Source organism: Solea senegalensis, linkage group LG13, assembly GCF_019176455.1.
Source record: "Solea senegalensis isolate Sse05_10M linkage group LG13, IFAPA_SoseM_1, whole genome shotgun sequence".
Classification (NCBI taxonomy): Eukaryota; Metazoa; Chordata; class Actinopteri; order Pleuronectiformes; family Soleidae; genus Solea; species Solea senegalensis.
In genome coordinates this window covers 7,388,243-7,405,954 of record NC_058033.1, presented here as the reverse complement: position 1 = coordinate 7,405,954, position 17,712 = coordinate 7,388,243, and the positions used below count along the sequence as shown (strand labels likewise).

Genomic DNA, 17,712 nt, shown 5'->3' with positions numbered 1-17,712 from the left:
GCTCCTGGAGCTAATGGGTAACTGCCCTCCTGGGGCTAATGCTAAGCTAAAAACAAAAATCAGCAAAAGTTACAGAGTGCAGCTTTAAGTGAGTAAGTGAGAGACAGAAAACTACAAAGGTTCCACATGTGAAAACTAAGGTTCCCGTGTCAGATTGAAATAAATGTAACTATTTACATGAATGTTAGTGTAAAAAATATCAAATTTCCGTCTCAGGAAAATGCTGACCTTGTGACATGAGCAGCTGACGTAAATGGCTCCTCCTCCTCCTCCGTGCAGATCACCTGAAGACACAGCTGCAGAAGTACATGGCGCGTCTGCCAAAGGTTCAAATCCTGAGGACGAAGAAGAGGGAGGGACTGATCCGCACTCGTCTGCTGGGAGCCGCTGCCGCAAAAGGGGAAGTCATCACCTTCCTGGACTCTCACTGTGAGGCCAACGTCAACTGGCTTCCTCCACTGCTGGGTGAGACAGACAGGCACACACACACACACACACACACACACACACACCCGCTGTGAGTCTGAGTGCCTGTTATATCCACAGACCTGCTCATCACTTCATCTCACATTCCCCAATTACCCCTTTTTTCCATCAAGGACTGATGTTGAGATGTTTCTCAGCACGATGTCGTCGCACATGGAAGCACAACCTTATAATGTCTGTTTACACTGCACAGTGTGTGTGTGTGAACAGGTCTCACTATGATCACTACAGCACTTTATGTAATTAGAATAAAAACTAAAGCTCTAGGACAATCCGTTCAAGTAGCATTGGTGCAAAATCGCCCAAAACTAGAACTTTGATCCAAAATGGCGGCCTTTCTGTTGATCATGGGTATAATTGACTAATTTCTTCATCCTGACCTTCTACACATGTGTACCCATTTCCGTGCATGTACGATAAACCTGCTGCTCTAGCCAAATTTGTCTTGGGGGTGGCGCACTTATTAGCCCCTCCCCTTTTCCATGCACATTCACAGAACCACTTTCAGACGTAGATTGGTCTGATGCAATCATGGGGCATGCTTAGGCCCTCAAAAATGCGATCGAAATCTGGCGGAATAATAAAGAACTAGTTCAGTTTCAATAGTGTCCTTCTGCACCTCCAAAAGATGGTTTTGTGTTACATTTAAATTGGACGCCAAATCCGTAATCCGGATCAGATTTGGATGAAATTGGGCCTGCTGGTAGAGTGTCTGATCCTGCACACACGCACAAGTTTTGGGTTGTGTGATTTGTCCAAAACTGTCAGACAGAATCTTGGACTTGAACCACCAGCCATCGTCTCTCTGTCTCTGTGTCTCAGACCGAATTGCCCAGAACAGGAAGACGATCGTGTGCCCGATGATCGACGTCATCGACCACGACAACTTCGGCTACGACACGCAGGCGGGCGACGCCATGCGCGGAGCCTTTGACTGGGAGATGTACTACAAGCGCATCCCCATCCCCCCGGAGCTGCAGTGGGACGACCCCAGTGAACCCTTCGAGTGAGTGTAACGCTGACGTCTGACTGTGGGTATGAAGTATTCACGCTGTGCCTTTTCTAATATCACACTCCAATTGTGGAGGCTTTACGCCGAGTGACAGCTGAGCGACTCATCATCGCTTATCATCAGCTTTTTATTGTTTTCGGATGAAAGCAAATGACACTTAAACGACAGTATCTGTGTTTCCGTCGCTGCTGTAATTACGACGGTGTCTCGCCTTCAAGCGTTTGCACTTGAGCTGTTAAAAGCTTCTGTCTGAAACAGACGGACAGACTCTCTCCCTTTCAATAGAAGAAGAAATCTGTGACAGAACCAGACTCAAAGATACGCGGCCATCTGCCAAGACAGGTTGGGGTCAAAGGGATAAATGGGGGACAGAAAGGACAAGAGGGAGGTGAGCCGCTGTGCGTGGAAGTTTCCCAGGACCTTTAAAAGAGTTCAGTTTCCAGTCTGAAAAGGAAATGCAGACCAACAGATTTGTGACGAAACTAAAACCTGCACTATCCTCGCGACATCGAAGAGAAACATGATCGCAGTGCTCGCCGGTGTCTGGGGAGTGACTGTGATCAAACTGCTCTTCTTCTTCCTCTTCTTCTCTGAGAGCGAGCGAAAGTCGACTTGTGCTGTGTTGTATAATTAGCTGTTAGGAGTAAATGAGGTGAGACCGTAATTGATGTTGTGCTCAGTGAATGTTCTCCCCGGTGAGGCCGCATGCAGTGAAGTAACTCAGGTACAAGACGTGCAAGGAGCCATTAAACAAAGACTTTTTATTTGTTTTGTGTCCATCAGTCAGGTCACAGGTTTACATTCCCGCACTGAAACACTGACTTTTTATCTATTTATGATACGTTACTGTGATACACGCGGACAACACATGGAAACAACAATGACAAAAATCTAAAAACTACAGATTGAAGTGATTCTTTTTAAGATGATTTTCCTTTGTTTTGTGTCACTGTCACTGTGCATATTTTGATTCGCAGAAGTTTTTGTACACAGGATTCTTTGGGAAAAAGTTTTTTTTTTAGACGATCATAAAAAAGTAAAAAAAGACAAACTGAAGCCTAAATTATCGGAAGTCAAAGGTCACACAAAAGGAACAGGAAATAAAGCCAACAAAAAGAGCAGAGGCCGGACAGGAAGCAAAGGAACAAACACTCGTCGGTCAGAGTTTAAGAGACTCCGCCCAGCCGACCGGGTCACGCCCCCTGAAACACAAAGCTAAAGACAGCTGCACAGAAAAAATGGGATTCTGTGAATATGACACGTCGGATTTCTCACCGTAAATCCTTGTTTGTGCTTGTGTGTGACTCTGTTTTATGTTTTATATTTTTATGTTTTTATGTGCGTCTGCCTGTAAAAGAGTGGGATTTTTAACATTTTCCTGGTGAAAGAAAGGTTATAAATCAATAAAGCGATGTAATGGCACACACACACACACACGGCATTTCCAACTGCATTTTCTGGGCAAATGCACGTGTTTGAACTTTAATTACGCCCTTTCATGTCATATTATATGAATGAATTCTTTCTACATGTTTTATGTCGAGTTTCGTTTTGCTCTTGTGGAATTTTTTTAATGTAAAACAAATGAGCCTAATATACTTAACATAATACTGACCTTTGACACGGCTGTGGATGTTATTTACCTTTACGTTTCTTTTTCTTTGGTGTGTTATTTCATTTGATCTGTTCTTTATGTTGATTCATCTTTGTTGTTTTTAGATCATCGTGTCATCGTCTTGCGTGAGCTTCTGTGCTCTTTATTTTTTATTCTGTGCAGCGCTGTGATGCAATGTGGTTGTTTTAAAGTAAAGTTGGATTGTATACACACATATATATGTATATATATATATATATATATACATATATACATATATATATACATATATACATATATATATACATATACATATATACATATATATACATATACATATACATATACATATATATACATATACATATATATATATATATATACATATATATATATATATATACATATACTGTATATATATTCATTTGTGTAATTACTGCAATGTAAAATGTTTTTTCTGCTGTTTTGCGTTCTCTCCTGTCTTTGGTGAAAACTTGTGAAACACTCTCTGTGGCTCAGACTCTGATGTCCGAGGCCTTGCCGCGCTGCTGCAGCTCGCTGTAATTGAACCTCCTCACAAACGTCTTTGACGAGGGCAGAGAACCCGCTGACCGCCTGCCTCCGCCTGCCTCCCGAAGAAACACTGGTTACCATGACAACTTAACCCCCTGCACCTGTGCTGTGATAGTGATAGTGGTGTACATCTTCAGGGCAGTGATGGGCAATTGTTGTCCTTCTTTGACAGGAGTTTTCCGCAGAGAGTGGAATCGTTTGCTCGGTTTCATCCTGAGACACAACAACGTGGACGGAAACGCAGCTGTCGTTGTGCTCCGGACTCAAAGAGCTTTTAGAGAATCTCGCAAAAAAACGTAGCGGGATGCAAAGGAAAGTTCAAATGTTTTATAACCACGCATGCAGAAGGAAGTAGTCACAGTTGAGGGGAAAACTTCAGGGAAACTTAACTGACGAGGATCCAACTTCAACCGCTGACTGGGAGGCTGTGCATCTGAATGTTAACGTCCGCGACGATCAAAAGCGATGAATGGGTTTTTAGTTTCTTCTGATTTCTCAGCTTCTTTAAACGTGAAGATTTTCTGGTTTCTTGGCTCCATAAAAAACCAAAGACATTTGAGAAACATCATCATTTCCAGGTTTGCACAACAACAATAGACCAAACCAAGAACTCCAATTCTAACAAGCAGATGTTCGTTGGCAGTGACCGCGATGGGCCAGGATTAGACGTGAGCGTAATAATCCAGGGGACAGGTCAGGGTGGACAGATTAGAGACGACAGAGAAGGTTCACGGATGTTGTGAAGGGCGACATGAGGACAAGATAGAGGCAGATGATCCGCTGTGGCGACACCTGAAGGGAGAAGCAGGGAAGAAGAAGAAGATCCTCTTCGTCAGACGTGGTGTTTTTTTTTAGACAAAATAAAACCCATACATGTTCTTCTTGTGGTTGATGGACTGTGAAGATTAGCATCGCATTAACTGGGTTAACGTGATGCGACGCGGTGAAGAGAGCCGGGGTCAAGGGTCAAATCCGGCTGATGAACACACAAATCAGCACCGGTAGTACTGTTTCGTGTGTGTGTGTGTCTGTCTGCACCTGCTGCCCCACTTTTCCTCCCACCTCAGGTGTGTAGCAGCAGCAGCATCATCATCATCATCAGCAGCAGCAGCAGAACTGAACTCTGCAGAGAGTTGATCGGTTCTGTGTGCGCTCAGTTCAGAGGTCGTTGTCAGAAGCTGCGATGTTGGATGTTGGAGGATTTCAAGAGTGGAGAATCTGGAAAAAATAATAAAAAACTAGGTCTGCCCTCACGTCCCCACGTCTGGGAGTGCAGCAGTTCCCTGCTCTCACTGTCTCCCTCACTCAATAGTTAGACTTTTATTCGCTCTTGGACGAGTTAGCTCATTTACGTGGGGGTGGAAATCGCCAAATGAACGCCAACAATCAAAATGGCCGACTTCCTGTTGACTTGATTATTACATTAATTTAATTTAATTTAATAACAGTTAGTCCTGTTAAGGTATTATTTCAGGTTTTTATCAAATCTACAGTTATGACAGTTCAGTCACTGAATAAGCATTATTTATATTTAATTAACCATTATCTGTGTGTGTGTGTGTCCTGCAGGTCTCCAGTGATGGCCGGTGGACTGTTTGCCGTAGACAGGAAGTGGTTCTGGGAGCTCGGGGGATACGACACAGGTCTGGAGATCTGGGGAGGAGAACAGTACGAGATCTCCTTCAAGGTAAACTTGAGTTGAAACACTGATCAAATAAACTGCACACATCACACACACCTCACACACGCATCACACACACCTCACACACACACACACCTTACACACGCATCACACACATCACACACACACATGCATCACACACACATCACACACACACACACACATCACACACACATCACACACACACACACACCTCTCACCGCATCACACACACACACACACGCCACTGCACACATCACACACACCTCACACACGCATCACACACACCTCACACACGCATCGCACACACCTCACACGCATCACACACTGTCGCCGGCTTTGTGTGAACACAGCACTCGTCCCCAGGACGCCACCGTGCACTGAACGCCTTCACCTTGAAAAGTACAGCCGTGAATGCGAGCGTTTGCAGAGCAATGATTTCTCCTTAAATGAATGACGGACCTTGACTAACGCGGTCGTGACCTCGGGGCTGAGCCTGGTGTGAAAACCTCTTCTATTTTTTAATAGTGTTTTTGAAGCTTTTTCATCTGGAGCTCGAGCACTCACTGAGATGATATCCCACAGCGAGGTTATTATTTTGGCCAAGATGATCACACTATTAAACTTTGCCACCAGCGCAGGCCCGGCTGTGCCTCTCAAGTCTACCTCAGGCCCCTCAGATATTCAATTTGGTTTCCCTTTTTATTAAGATCCCCATTAGCTGATAGAGCGCAGACAGCCCCTGTCTCCTGAGGTGAGGAGATTAGTGGGCTCTCGCGCTAATCCTTACAACCAAACTGCTGCTCACACGGCGTGGGGCGTCAAACACAATCGCTTCATTCACTGCTGCCGTTAATCTGGAGCTCCGTCCCAGTGACGCCAGTGTGGGAAGAGTCTGCGTCTACAGCTCACACACGGCCAGGAAATGACAGCGGATTTTCACTTTCACCTGAACAATCGTCTTTCTTTTTCATTCTGAAGGGGTTTTAAAAAACTCTCCGACATCATTGTTTTCCCCAACGTTCCCAAAGTATAGACACAAGAACACAAGGGTGTGACGCTCCCAAAAACACTGGTTCCATGTGGATAAAGCCTGTACGACCCAGCTCCTCATCCAGCCTCTGGTCGTCTCACAACGCCCTGCTATCAGCCCAAAAGGGCACACGTCACCCCTCCACTGGCTACCCTCAAATCCCTGATGCAAGCCTACAAAGTGCTTCATGGCTCTGCTCCCACTGACTTAAAGGCTTCTGTTAGCCTTCAGCGACTCCGTTCGCCAAAGGATTGTCAATCCAGACTCTTTCCATGTGTCGTTCCACGCTGGTGGAATGTCCTACGGAGCTCTACCAGAACAGGGGGCGTGTGTCCCTGTCTGTCTTCAAGAAGCTCTTGAAGACCCAGCTCTTCCAAAACTGTCTTCTGTCCTTGCACGTACCCTGCATGGATCCACCTCTAATCTAATGAAGTTTTCACTACTGGTTTCCCAGTTACAACCCGTTGGATCTGAACTCCAGAACCACAGTTTGGGTCGAGTCCATGTTATTGGACAAAACCAGCTGACTTTCCCTCTACATGCACTCTTGCCTTTGCAGCAAGAAGAATTTAAAAATACATGCAATCTGGGGATTAGGCAATTTGGACATCCCCCGCGCCCCCCCGTGAAGACTGGGTTTCCAGAGTCTGGAGCTCAAACCCAGAAAGAGGAGGAGCTAAGTGGTGGCTCTGGGCATGATTGAGAGAATCATGTTGTTGCTGTGAAGCCGCGGCTGCTTGTTTCCATGACAACGCCATCAAACAGTGCATTCTTGCCAGAGCTAACTAACTTCACTGCTAAAGATGCAAAAGATTTCTGCTGCTGCTGAAATCTACAAGTGGAACCACACTCAGTCCACTCTGAAGCTCACATCTACTGCTGCTGTTTCTGCTGAAGCCGTTTGTTTCTGCTGCTGCTGTTTCTTCTTCTGCTGCTGTATCCTCTACTTCTGCTGCTGCTGTTGTTTCTCCTTCTTCTTCTGCTGCTGTATCCTCTACTTCTGCTGCTGCTGTTTCTCCTTCTTCTTCTGCTGCTGTATCCTCTACTTCTGCTGCTGCTGTTTCTCTTCTCTGCTGCTGTACTCTCTTCTGCTGCTGCTGCTGCTATTTCTTCTTCTGCTGCTGCTGCTGCCTTTGGTTGAGTCATTATTATTCATGCAGAGGAAGCAAACACACACACGGCCGCTGCAGCCGCTGAAAATCCTGAGCTGCGTGTGCTGCTGATGTTTTATTTATTCTCACAGTTGCTCTTGTACTGTGAGTCAATTCAGGTTTTGTCTGTGGCAGCAGAGATGTTTTATTCATGGGCCAGAGCGAGTTCTGCTGTTGTGTAGTTCCTCGCTCTGAGCTCAGCCTCAGATCATCTGAGCTGCGTTCGCTGGTGGAGGAAATTGTAAAACACGAGAGAGAGAGACTGTGTTTCAGGAAACCAAGATGGCCGGCGCGGGGGTCATGAGGGTCATGTGATCTGACGGTGGTTTGTGAAGTCCAGTTCCTTCTGATGCAACTTTTGACCAAAGTCTGTGAGAAACACTTTCTCAGAGTTCCTGGAATTTCAACGACCTCAGAGGAGGACGCCAGTGTGGTAGAATTACCCACAATCCTCCTCTGTGCATGCATTATTTAAACTTTAATGAAAACAATTCGAACGGACAAATGTACTTATGCGATATGCATGAAGGGAATAAATAATAATCATACACTGGAGATTCCGCCGCATTAAAGTTACACGAAAACAGTTCAATTTAACATGACTTGCGATGAATACATGAACGGATGATGAATGGATGAACTTCATTGATGCCAGACTGGGGAATTGTTATGTTACAGCAGCCATAGATTAGAGACAAAAATACAAGAATAAAACACAAAATATTTACTAAATGATCACGAAATAAACGTATAGTTTTATATAATTATAAATATATGAAATTAAAGCCGGTAAATACTTATCTGGTTAAAGTGCAGACAGATAGAACTGGTCACTGAGTTGTTGTAAAATGTTAAACTCAACTCCTTTAGTGTTACTTTAAGTGTAAAATTACAATTAATTTGGTTTTAAGTTTTGATTTTATTTAAATTATGATAACTTTTAAGTCTTCCTGCTTCCGCTGTCTACTGCTGCTACTGCACTGCTACTTCTTCTGCTGCTGTTGTTGTTTTTGCTGCTGCTGTTGTTGTTGTTTTTTCTTCTGCTGCTGCTATACGACTGATTTATGCTAAATAAATGCTATAAATCGTTTGTAGTTTGTAAGGTTTCCTCCGAATTTTCGAGTTGGAACTTGAACAGGAAATTCCGACTTCCGAGTGTAACTGGAACACTCCATTTGCTGCAGTTGCTATATGCTGGTTGTGTACTGCAGAGTAAGAGTCTGACGACTGCTGCTGTGGATTCATGACATCATAAGAACATGAATTATTCTGCATTTTTAAAAGAACACAGAGCAGTTTTTGTGCTGTCTTTTAAATGTGCCATTTCATTTAGATAAGGATGAATTGTTCTGCCGTGATGAGGTTTTAAAATGTTTTAAACAGCCTAAAAAAAACCCAAACAAACCAACCTTCCATTGCAGAGATTTTCCTCGCTCATCCCTCAGCCCGCGCTCCTCTATCTCACACGACACAGACATCCGGCACACGCCTCTCATTTCTCATTCTAATCCTTCATCTGCGGCGAAAACAATAGCGATGATTCTTCTACTCGACTGGCGACGGTGAAAAATAAACCCTGGGAAAGAAAAGGGGAGAGACAGGGAAGAGGATCACGGAGAAAGAAAGACTTTCAGGGTTTTGTCTTCAAGACAAAAGCAAAATGAAAAGCTGGATTTAAACACAAACATGGACAAACAGAGGAACTGTGTCTCATCTGGAGGCCGATCAGGGTTTTCTATCTGCCGATAAATTTTTATTTTTTTTTTTTTGGCGTCAATATTTCATCAATTTTCTTTTTTTCTTTGATAAATTATATCTGTTTAATGATATGAAAAAGGACACTTCTTACACCGGACTTCATTTTTAAAAGCAGAAGAGAATTTTCAAGTTTAAACACTGACATAAAACGCCACACCTATGATTTAATCCAGCGTTTTATATCTGACCTTGCTGCTCAGGTCACCATCACATCATAATCTGACTTCACTCCTCCTCATCTTTCATTGCCACCTCAGTCTCACCAGGATTTATAATCCTGTCAGAGCTGCTGCACTTCACGCTTCGTTCTTTTCGAGGTTCCTCGTTGGCCCGTTTCCTTCACCTTTCCTGCGAATCTGTCTTTAGATGTAAAAAAATGGAAACCTGTGATGAGTCAGTGTGTTTACATGATAATTATGACGTTAGAAACCGGACTTAAAAATACATGTGAATATGTTAGTTTGACTAAAACCACACTTAAAAATACATGTGAACATGTTAGTTTGACTAAAACCACACTTAAAAATACATGTGAACATGTTAGTTTGACTAAAACCACACTTAAAAATACATGTGAACATGTTAGTTTGACTGAAACCACACTTAAAAATACATGTGAACATGTTAGTTTGACTAAAACCACACTTAAAAATACATGTGAACATGTTAGTTTGACTAAAACCACACTTAAAAATACATGTCAACATGTTAGTTTGACTAAAACCACACTTAAGAATACATGTGAACGATTCCCCACCAGTGTTTGTTTACTGGGACAAGGACGGACGTCCAATTAAGTGGTGTAGTATAAGGTTTCTCTGTGTCTCTGTAGGTGTGGATGTGTGGAGGACGGATGGAGGACATCCCTTGCTCCAGGGTTGGACACATCTACAGGAAGTACGTCCCCTATAAAGTCCCCGGTGGAATCAGTCTGGCAAAGGTGAGTCACTGCACCGCGTTAACTTCACAGTTCATGACAGCATCAGTGCTGTGACCTTTCACCTTTTATACATTTTCATAAAGTGAGGACTCTTTCTAAAAGTGATCTCTAAATGTGACCTCTGACCTCCAATAACATACATGGAAGGAAACACCTTGTAGTAATTCGTGACCTGCTTGGCGTTCCGTAGAGTGGTTCCAGTACGTTAATGAAATATTTGAATCCAGGGTGTTTCTTTTTGATTTCATTTCAGAACCTGAAGCGCGTGGCAGAGGTGTGGATGGATGAGTACGCCGAGTACGTGTACCAGCGCCGACCCGAGTACCGCCACCTATCTGCGGGAGACATGACGGCGCAGAAGGAGCTGAGGAACCGGCTCAACTGCAAGAACTTCAAGTGGTTCATGAGCGAGGTGGCCTGGGACCTGCCCAAGCACTACCCGCCGGTGGAGCCCCCCGCTGCTGCATGGGGGGAGGTAAGAGCAACGATTCAAGTGTTCGTCCATACAGTTATACTTTTATTGCACTTTTCAAAACAAACTTACAACAGAAAAATAATATGAAAACATAAAAAAATAGAACGATGAAAGCACTTGAGGATGAGGACTCACCCTGGAATGCCTTTTTTCAATTTGTTCATCGCTAATGGAGGTCGTTGATTTCATTATTGGCTCAGATATAAAGAAAAATATGAAAAAGGAAACAAGAGGGAAAATAAATGAGTATAAAGTGGAGAGGTTGTTTGCTGCATTTTTCCTCATTGCACTCACTCACCACCTGGGTCAAAGGTTAGGCTTGAAAAAGGCTGGAAAAGAATAACAGGGAAATAAGAGACAAGAAACATAAACCTTCAGCGCTTGCTGTTTGCTATTTGTCTGAATCTAATGTTGTTTTCATTTTCAAAAAGTGAGGACATTTTGTGCTGATCAACAAGCGAGTAAAGTGATAGTGAAATGACATGAAAATTCCAAGATCTCTGCAAATCATTAAAAGTGGACACCATCATGGACGAAGACAAGCTCTTACCAGTTGGCCCTTCCATCTTCAGCTGTGTCAGCATCTGTGCACCTTGAATTTGAGGGAATCGGTCCAGGAAAGTCTTTCAAAAGTCCTTGAATTTGAAAGAGTGGGAACCCTGTGAGTGGATCTCTGCGTGCCACCATCTTTGTCTTCTTCTTCTTCTTCTTCTAGTGTTTGGAGTCTGTAGCACATGAGTTACAGCGCCACACACAGGCCTGGCACGTGCACAACAGCATTTAGAGAGGCAGAGATAGTGTCAGGAGAGTTCTGTTTCCATGCGGCTCAGGCCTGAATGTGTCCAGTTTCTCCACTGCAGGAGTTACATTTATTACAGTGAATGAGGACACTGTTAACAAACAGGAGACAGAACGTTCACTGCAGGATTTGTGTAATAAAAATGCTGCGAGGGATGTTCCCAAATCGACAGCACTGACACGCGTGCGTCAAGCTGGCGATGCTGATAACACAATTCCCAGCGGGAACAAAAGACAAGTGATGAAATATGTCGGCAATAAGACAGAAGATGTTTGACTCCGGGCACCTTAAAGGAACGGGACATTTCATTAGCACAGCTAAAGATGGAAACATCTGTGTGTGTGTCTCTTCAGATACGGAACGTGGGCAGCGACATGTGTATGGAGATCAAACACTTTGTGTCCGGGAGTCCCATCCGCCTGGAGAACTGCGTGAAAGGCCGCGGCGAGGTGGGCTGGAGTCACGGTCAGGTGAGAAGCTCAGTCTTTACACGTCAGGAAACCACAGAGGCAGATGAGTGAGGGGGAACTTGAAAACTATGATGAATGTGCACCGATAGTTTGGAGTTCTTTGAAAAATAATGTTCTGAATACCTGCGATAAATTGTCCGACATCTGCACAAAGTAGTCTTCTCCTCAAACACTTTTAAACCCGTTCAAACGTTTTATTCTCCGCAGAATATTTCAAATATTATGTTTCCCACAAAAGGAAATAATAAAGTTTCTCGCGGTTTCCACGTCAGTCCACACTTTCCTCTTCTCGTTCATCGACTCCCCAATCACGTGATGTTTCAGTCACATGACCACCAAACATCAGCCTTTATTTGCTCGTTTCCAGCGTTTATGAAATAAAAAATGCAATTGTGCAACATTCTGCTCGTACAGCGCTGAGCCACAAATGCGACGCCGGCTTCTCAGAGGATTGATGTTCACACGTCCGGGCCGCGCACCAATTATTTTAATGGACTGATCATCGGGAGCCAAAGTGTTCCACTCTGTCAGGTCACTCCTTATCCACTGGCACGGTTTAAAGGAATCACAGTAACCACTGCTTTGAAATATCCCAATAAATATCCACGTTGTTGTTGTTGTCGTCCTTGCCATTAAACAAAAACGCTGCTTATGTTTATGACCTGAAGACCATGAATTTGTTTCATGAGCTCACTTTTCATCTTCCGCCTTCGTGACCTCAGCTTCACGTGGACTTTAATAATAAAACAAGTGATGTGCATGCTCATGTTCTCACAGTCTAATGACTGGGAGAAGATATCGATATATATGTATAAGTCAAACGTAAAAGGTCAAATATAAATCTCTATAATCTTAGCTTCAAATAAAACAGAACAGTTAAGAAAATAAAGGTTTAAATGTACAAAATATTAAAAAACACAGAACAAAAAGGGTCAAATTTAATGAACTTTTTTTTAACTTTTAACGTTGACAGTTCAACAATCCATTTTTGACGTTTTCTGTGGATCGTTGGGAAAAACTTTTATATTCACTACAAATCCAAAGTAATTCATTGATACTTCATATAACCGTGGTGTTATTTTACTTATGTATTTTTTACACTTTGTAAAGTGAAAAATTACAAAAAACAAAGTTCCATTCTTATATTACAATAACAACATCTGTGACTTTCGTTATACAGAATTTCAAAATAAAAGTGTTTGTTTTTAACATGCAACAGTATATAGTTCACAGTAAAGACTTAAAAATGACAACATATTTTCAAAAAATTAATTAAAATCAGTTTTTCTGACTGAATGAAACTTAAGCTCAGTGTATGAACCTTTTAGGGTCGACAATATTTGCTCATCCTGATGATTATCGATACACTGGCACCTAATAACACATTTTTAAAAATGATTTTATTGGAAAGATGATCGGCCCACATGACGGCACTGATTGCAGGAACGAGGGCACAGACATAAACAGACGTGGTGAAAACTACATCTACTATGTCTTCATTCTGACACATATTCAGATTTATTGTTACCCTTTTAACCAATATTATCTTGTCACTTATTGATAAGCCACGATTTTCATATATTGTATCATCTGTCAGCAAAGCTGAGTAACGGCACGTTCCATTCACGTCGAAGAGGTCGTTTCACTGCAAACATACACAAACATATCTCAGGCTAGCCATTGTTAGTCGCTGTTCGCAAAACTTAATGATAACAAAACTCTACACATAGCTTCTGTCTTTACCTCACCTCACCCCCTGTCCTTTCTCTCCCCTCTTTGTCCCCCATGTTTGCCTTTCGCCCCAACCTGTCTAGGCAGATGCTGTACATCCTGTTAAAATCTCAGTTCCGACTTCCAACTGTAACTGGGACACACAATCAATACACAAAATGTGATGGTCTAGATTAAATTTAGAACCACAGTTACACAGTAAATTAGTAAAATAGTTGGTGCACTTTGGAACAGTGTAAGTTGAGCTCAATTTAACACTAACCCTGGCTCCTACTGTAACGCTGCAATTGCTACCGTGTGATGTCACTGTGTGTGTGTGTGTGTTTTTACAGGTGCTGACCCTCGGTTGGAGGGAGGACATTCGTGTGGGCGACCCCATGCACACGAGGAAGGTCTGCTTCGACGCCGTCTCCCACAACAGCCTCGTGACTCTGTACGACTGTCACGGCATGAAGGGCAACCAGCTGTGGCGCTACAGGAAGGTACGAGGGGTTCAGAGGTCACATCTCTGCATTCTGGCTTCCTGTTTCACCGAAATCGCAGGAATCCTTTTCAACAGACGTCACAGTGGATTCCCAAGTGAAAAACTTTACATTTTGTGGCCATCTCTCCTCCAGGACAACAGCGTGTACCACCCCGTCAGTAACAGCTGCATCGACAGCAGCCCGAGCGAGCGGCGAGTCTTCATGAACACGTGCGACCCTTCCTCCACGAGCCAGCAGTGGCTGTTCGAGAGGACCAACGCCACCGTGCTGGAGAACTTCAACCGGGACACCAACTGAGGGCGGCGTGCTGCGAGACGAGGCATCTTCCAAAGAAACCCATCGAGGAACGATGATCTCCTTTGACCCGGTAAAATGAAATAAGAAAAACTTAATTGTCTGAGCTTCTGCACGACGTCTAAAACTGTTCTTTTTTTTTTTCTTTAGATGAGATTAGAGGCTAGAATATGAAGAAGCTGCTGCTTTGGAAGCGTTCACCACGGTGAAGCAGTGACACTGTGACAGACTCAGAGCTCAGAGCGCTGGTCGGACCAAACTCATCCTGAATCCAATCATACAGCACAAGCTTGTGAAGGAGAACAAGGTAAGAGGAAGTCTCCACTGTGGGAATGTTAGGATTGACAATCTTTGAGATTGTGAAAGTTGGGATTGAGAGACGTTGGGATTGTGAAAGTTAGGACTGAGAATCGTTGGGATTGTGAATGTTATTGGGAATAAGTTTGTTTAATTAATTAAATACTGTACTTAAAACTTCTGTGTCGTGTTTGTGTGTCTGTGTTGTGTTTGTGTGCAGGCTGGAGGAACCACAGTGAAACCTGAAACCCAAACAAACTGAAGTTTGGACATTGAGACACAAACTTCAGCAAAGACACTCCTGTCTTTTATTGCTGGAGTATTTCTGCCAGACACAGACTTGTGGGCGGATGTTTTCAACTTTGCCTCATTTTTGTTTTTCTTCTTCTATTGTTGCCTTAAAAGAATTCCAACCCTGGGATTTACAGAATCGGCTCTTTGTTTCATTCCGGGCATTCTCTGAACCTTTTTTGGTGGAAACGGAATCATCCCTGCACAATGTGTGGAACACAATCTTTTACGGACTCGTTGTTTTTTTTGAAAGTGCAAATATTTTTTCTACGTCCCAATAAAACAAGAAGATTCACACGAGAAATTGTATCTATTTTGATTACAAAGTATTGAAATATATGTTGTGCTTTTTGACATTTATCAGGTAAGGTAACTGCTCACAAAGGCTAACTACACATCCCCGTGTGTCGACTCTTTGCTGCCCTCTAGGGGATGTATTTATTTAACAACAAGATCAAAGTAAAGGATGGTTGGAAGCAAGGATGTGGGCAGTGATACTTCTACGTCAATGAGCCTTAAGTCTGATTGTTGGTGGCAATAATATTTAGGGTAGGAACGTGCTGAAAGCAGAACTATGCAGGATGCAGCCTGTGACGGTAAAATGTCTTTTAGTGGGAAAACCAGGGCCGCTAGACCCGGAGTCCTCAGAATCAGGAGGTCTCGCAAAGGTGATGAATTGCTTTTACAGCAACACCCCCTAGCCAGGTATTGGCTTGAAGTTCAAGGCAGTGACGGCGTTAAGTTAGACGTTCATCAAGACAGAAGCAGAGAAAACTGTCGTGGGTGGAAGTGAGGAAGAGGATCGAGCGAGGGTCCGTTTTATTGTCATGAAAACAGTCAGTTTTCATGACAATAAGGATAAAGAGGTGGATGGATGTTAACGGTGGTGTCGTAAAAAATATGTACTCCGAAACTGTAGGGGGAGCTCTGTCGTGGAAAGGGCGGCCAGACTTGCAACGTCCTACTTTGAGTACACAAGTCTTACAATGGAAGGAAAAAAAAGGAAGGAATTTAAATATATTTGCTAAAAAAGCACAAAATGTCATGAAAGCAGCTCGTTTATTCTGAGAAAGGTAACGCTGCCCTCCACAGGTCCAAGTTCCTAATTACAGTTTGAAGTTCTGTGACGCAGAACAAACTCTGAGGTCTGTGCAAGTCATTTGGAGCTCGCGTTCCCCATCCCACCGCTTGCCGTGTATTTGACCGCTCGAGTCTTCCGCTCCCCGCCGATATCTGAGCGCGGACATTTTATTGGAAAAGTGATAAAACCGAGGTCACACAAACTCATCATCTCTGCTCAGTCTGGAGACCCAAACCTGCGCAGCGAGCCGCCGCCGAGGCACGGAGTTCATTTACCTCTCTCACTTTTTTATTGACAGAGCAAGTCATCATCAAAGTGAGAGTCAATTCCACTCCCCAGGTATGAGTGCGGGGATCTTATTGCTGTCTACAGCCACCAAGGTCAAACAAACAAACAGTGGGAGCTGCTGCACAAATTGCTCTAACCTTGGTCTTTTCACACGCCGTGTGTATGATAACACCCAGACGTTATATAAGAGCTGAGCGATGGAAGCTGCAAATTATATCATTATATTCCAGAGAAATGTGTGTGAACAGTGAGTCCATCACCACTAGGTGGCAGCAGGAGCAGATTTTGGTTGGTGGGGAGTGAATTATGTTTGCAGAAGCGATGAGTGTTACAGGGTTCCTTGAATGCATCTCGTAGCTGTTCCTTTAAGACACACATTGTTAAGTACAGTGACATCTGCGAGTCTAGACCCAGTCTTTGGGAATCACTGAAATAAACTGTTTCAAAAATCAATGCAGAACTCATTAGTCCTGATATCACGAGGCCTTGAGATCTTTTCTGCTTTAGGGAAGCTGTGAAATCAGTCAAATTAGACTGAGAAAATAAAGGGAAGTGAAATGACAGCATGGAGTCTGTAATTTACCGTCTGATTTCTAAACCACTTATGTTGCACAGCTCTGACCTGCTCTTTTTTTTTTTGCGAGACAGCGAGTCACGTTAAAGGATTTGACCCGAATCCGTCCACCCCGGTCTCCTGTGACCCGGGCCTGCTGCTGCGGCTCCGCCACGGCCGTGATTTTCCATTAGCGCGTGACAGCGGCGCCGTTTATAGCAGCAAAGCCCTGCGGAGAAGCAGGTTAGCTGTAATTATTCAGCTGATAGGTCACGAGCGGGGCGCGACTGTCACACCTCTCCCACATCCCCCGACTGAGCCAATCACAAGCCGAGAGGAGCGTCGGGGATATTAGTCATGCTGCCAGTGAGTGTCTCCCCAGAGAGGAGAGAGAGAGGGGTGAGACTCCATTCTTCAGACTTCTGTTACCCTGGTTAACACATGTGCTAAAAACATGCTCCTCACTCTGACCCACTTCTGCAAATGTATGGATTCGAAAGATTAAAAGTTGTTTTATTCTTCGTTTAATTAGCATTTTTGTCTGATGTTCGTACGAAGCATCATCAAAAGGGAGTCGGTGCCATGTTGGAGGTCAAAAACATGGCGGAGGATGTTTTTGAATGACAGTGGTGTTGGAGCTGAAGTGATCAAAGTTACAAAAACCTCCCTCTCTCTCTCTCTTTATTTTTTTGAAGGCACTCACAATGAAGAGCGAAAAGTGATATTTACTCAAAACATGCA

At 43.6% G+C, this 17,712-nt stretch overlaps 1 protein-coding gene across 1 annotated transcript in view; it reads left to right on the top strand.

Moving 5' to 3' along the window:
- LOC122779966 (polypeptide N-acetylgalactosaminyltransferase 10-like) overlaps positions 1 to 15,353 on the top strand; it is a 47,489-nt gene extending 32,136 nt beyond the window's left edge. The window contains exons 5-14 of the mRNA XM_044042710.1: positions 280 to 465; positions 1,309 to 1,492; positions 5,235 to 5,352; positions 10,100 to 10,207; positions 10,461 to 10,682; positions 11,835 to 11,951; positions 14,015 to 14,164; positions 14,300 to 14,534; positions 14,612 to 14,768; positions 14,979 to 15,353. Of these exons, the coding sequence (XP_043898645.1) occupies positions 280 to 465; positions 1,309 to 1,492; positions 5,235 to 5,352; positions 10,100 to 10,207; positions 10,461 to 10,682; positions 11,835 to 11,951; positions 14,015 to 14,164; positions 14,300 to 14,464 (1,250 nt within the window). The 3' untranslated portion in view covers positions 14,465 to 14,534; positions 14,612 to 14,768; positions 14,979 to 15,353. The remainder of the gene's footprint in view (positions 1 to 279; positions 466 to 1,308; positions 1,493 to 5,234; positions 5,353 to 10,099; positions 10,208 to 10,460; positions 10,683 to 11,834; positions 11,952 to 14,014; positions 14,165 to 14,299; positions 14,535 to 14,611; positions 14,769 to 14,978) is intronic.
- Positions 15,354 to 17,712: the final 2,359 nt, after the last annotated feature.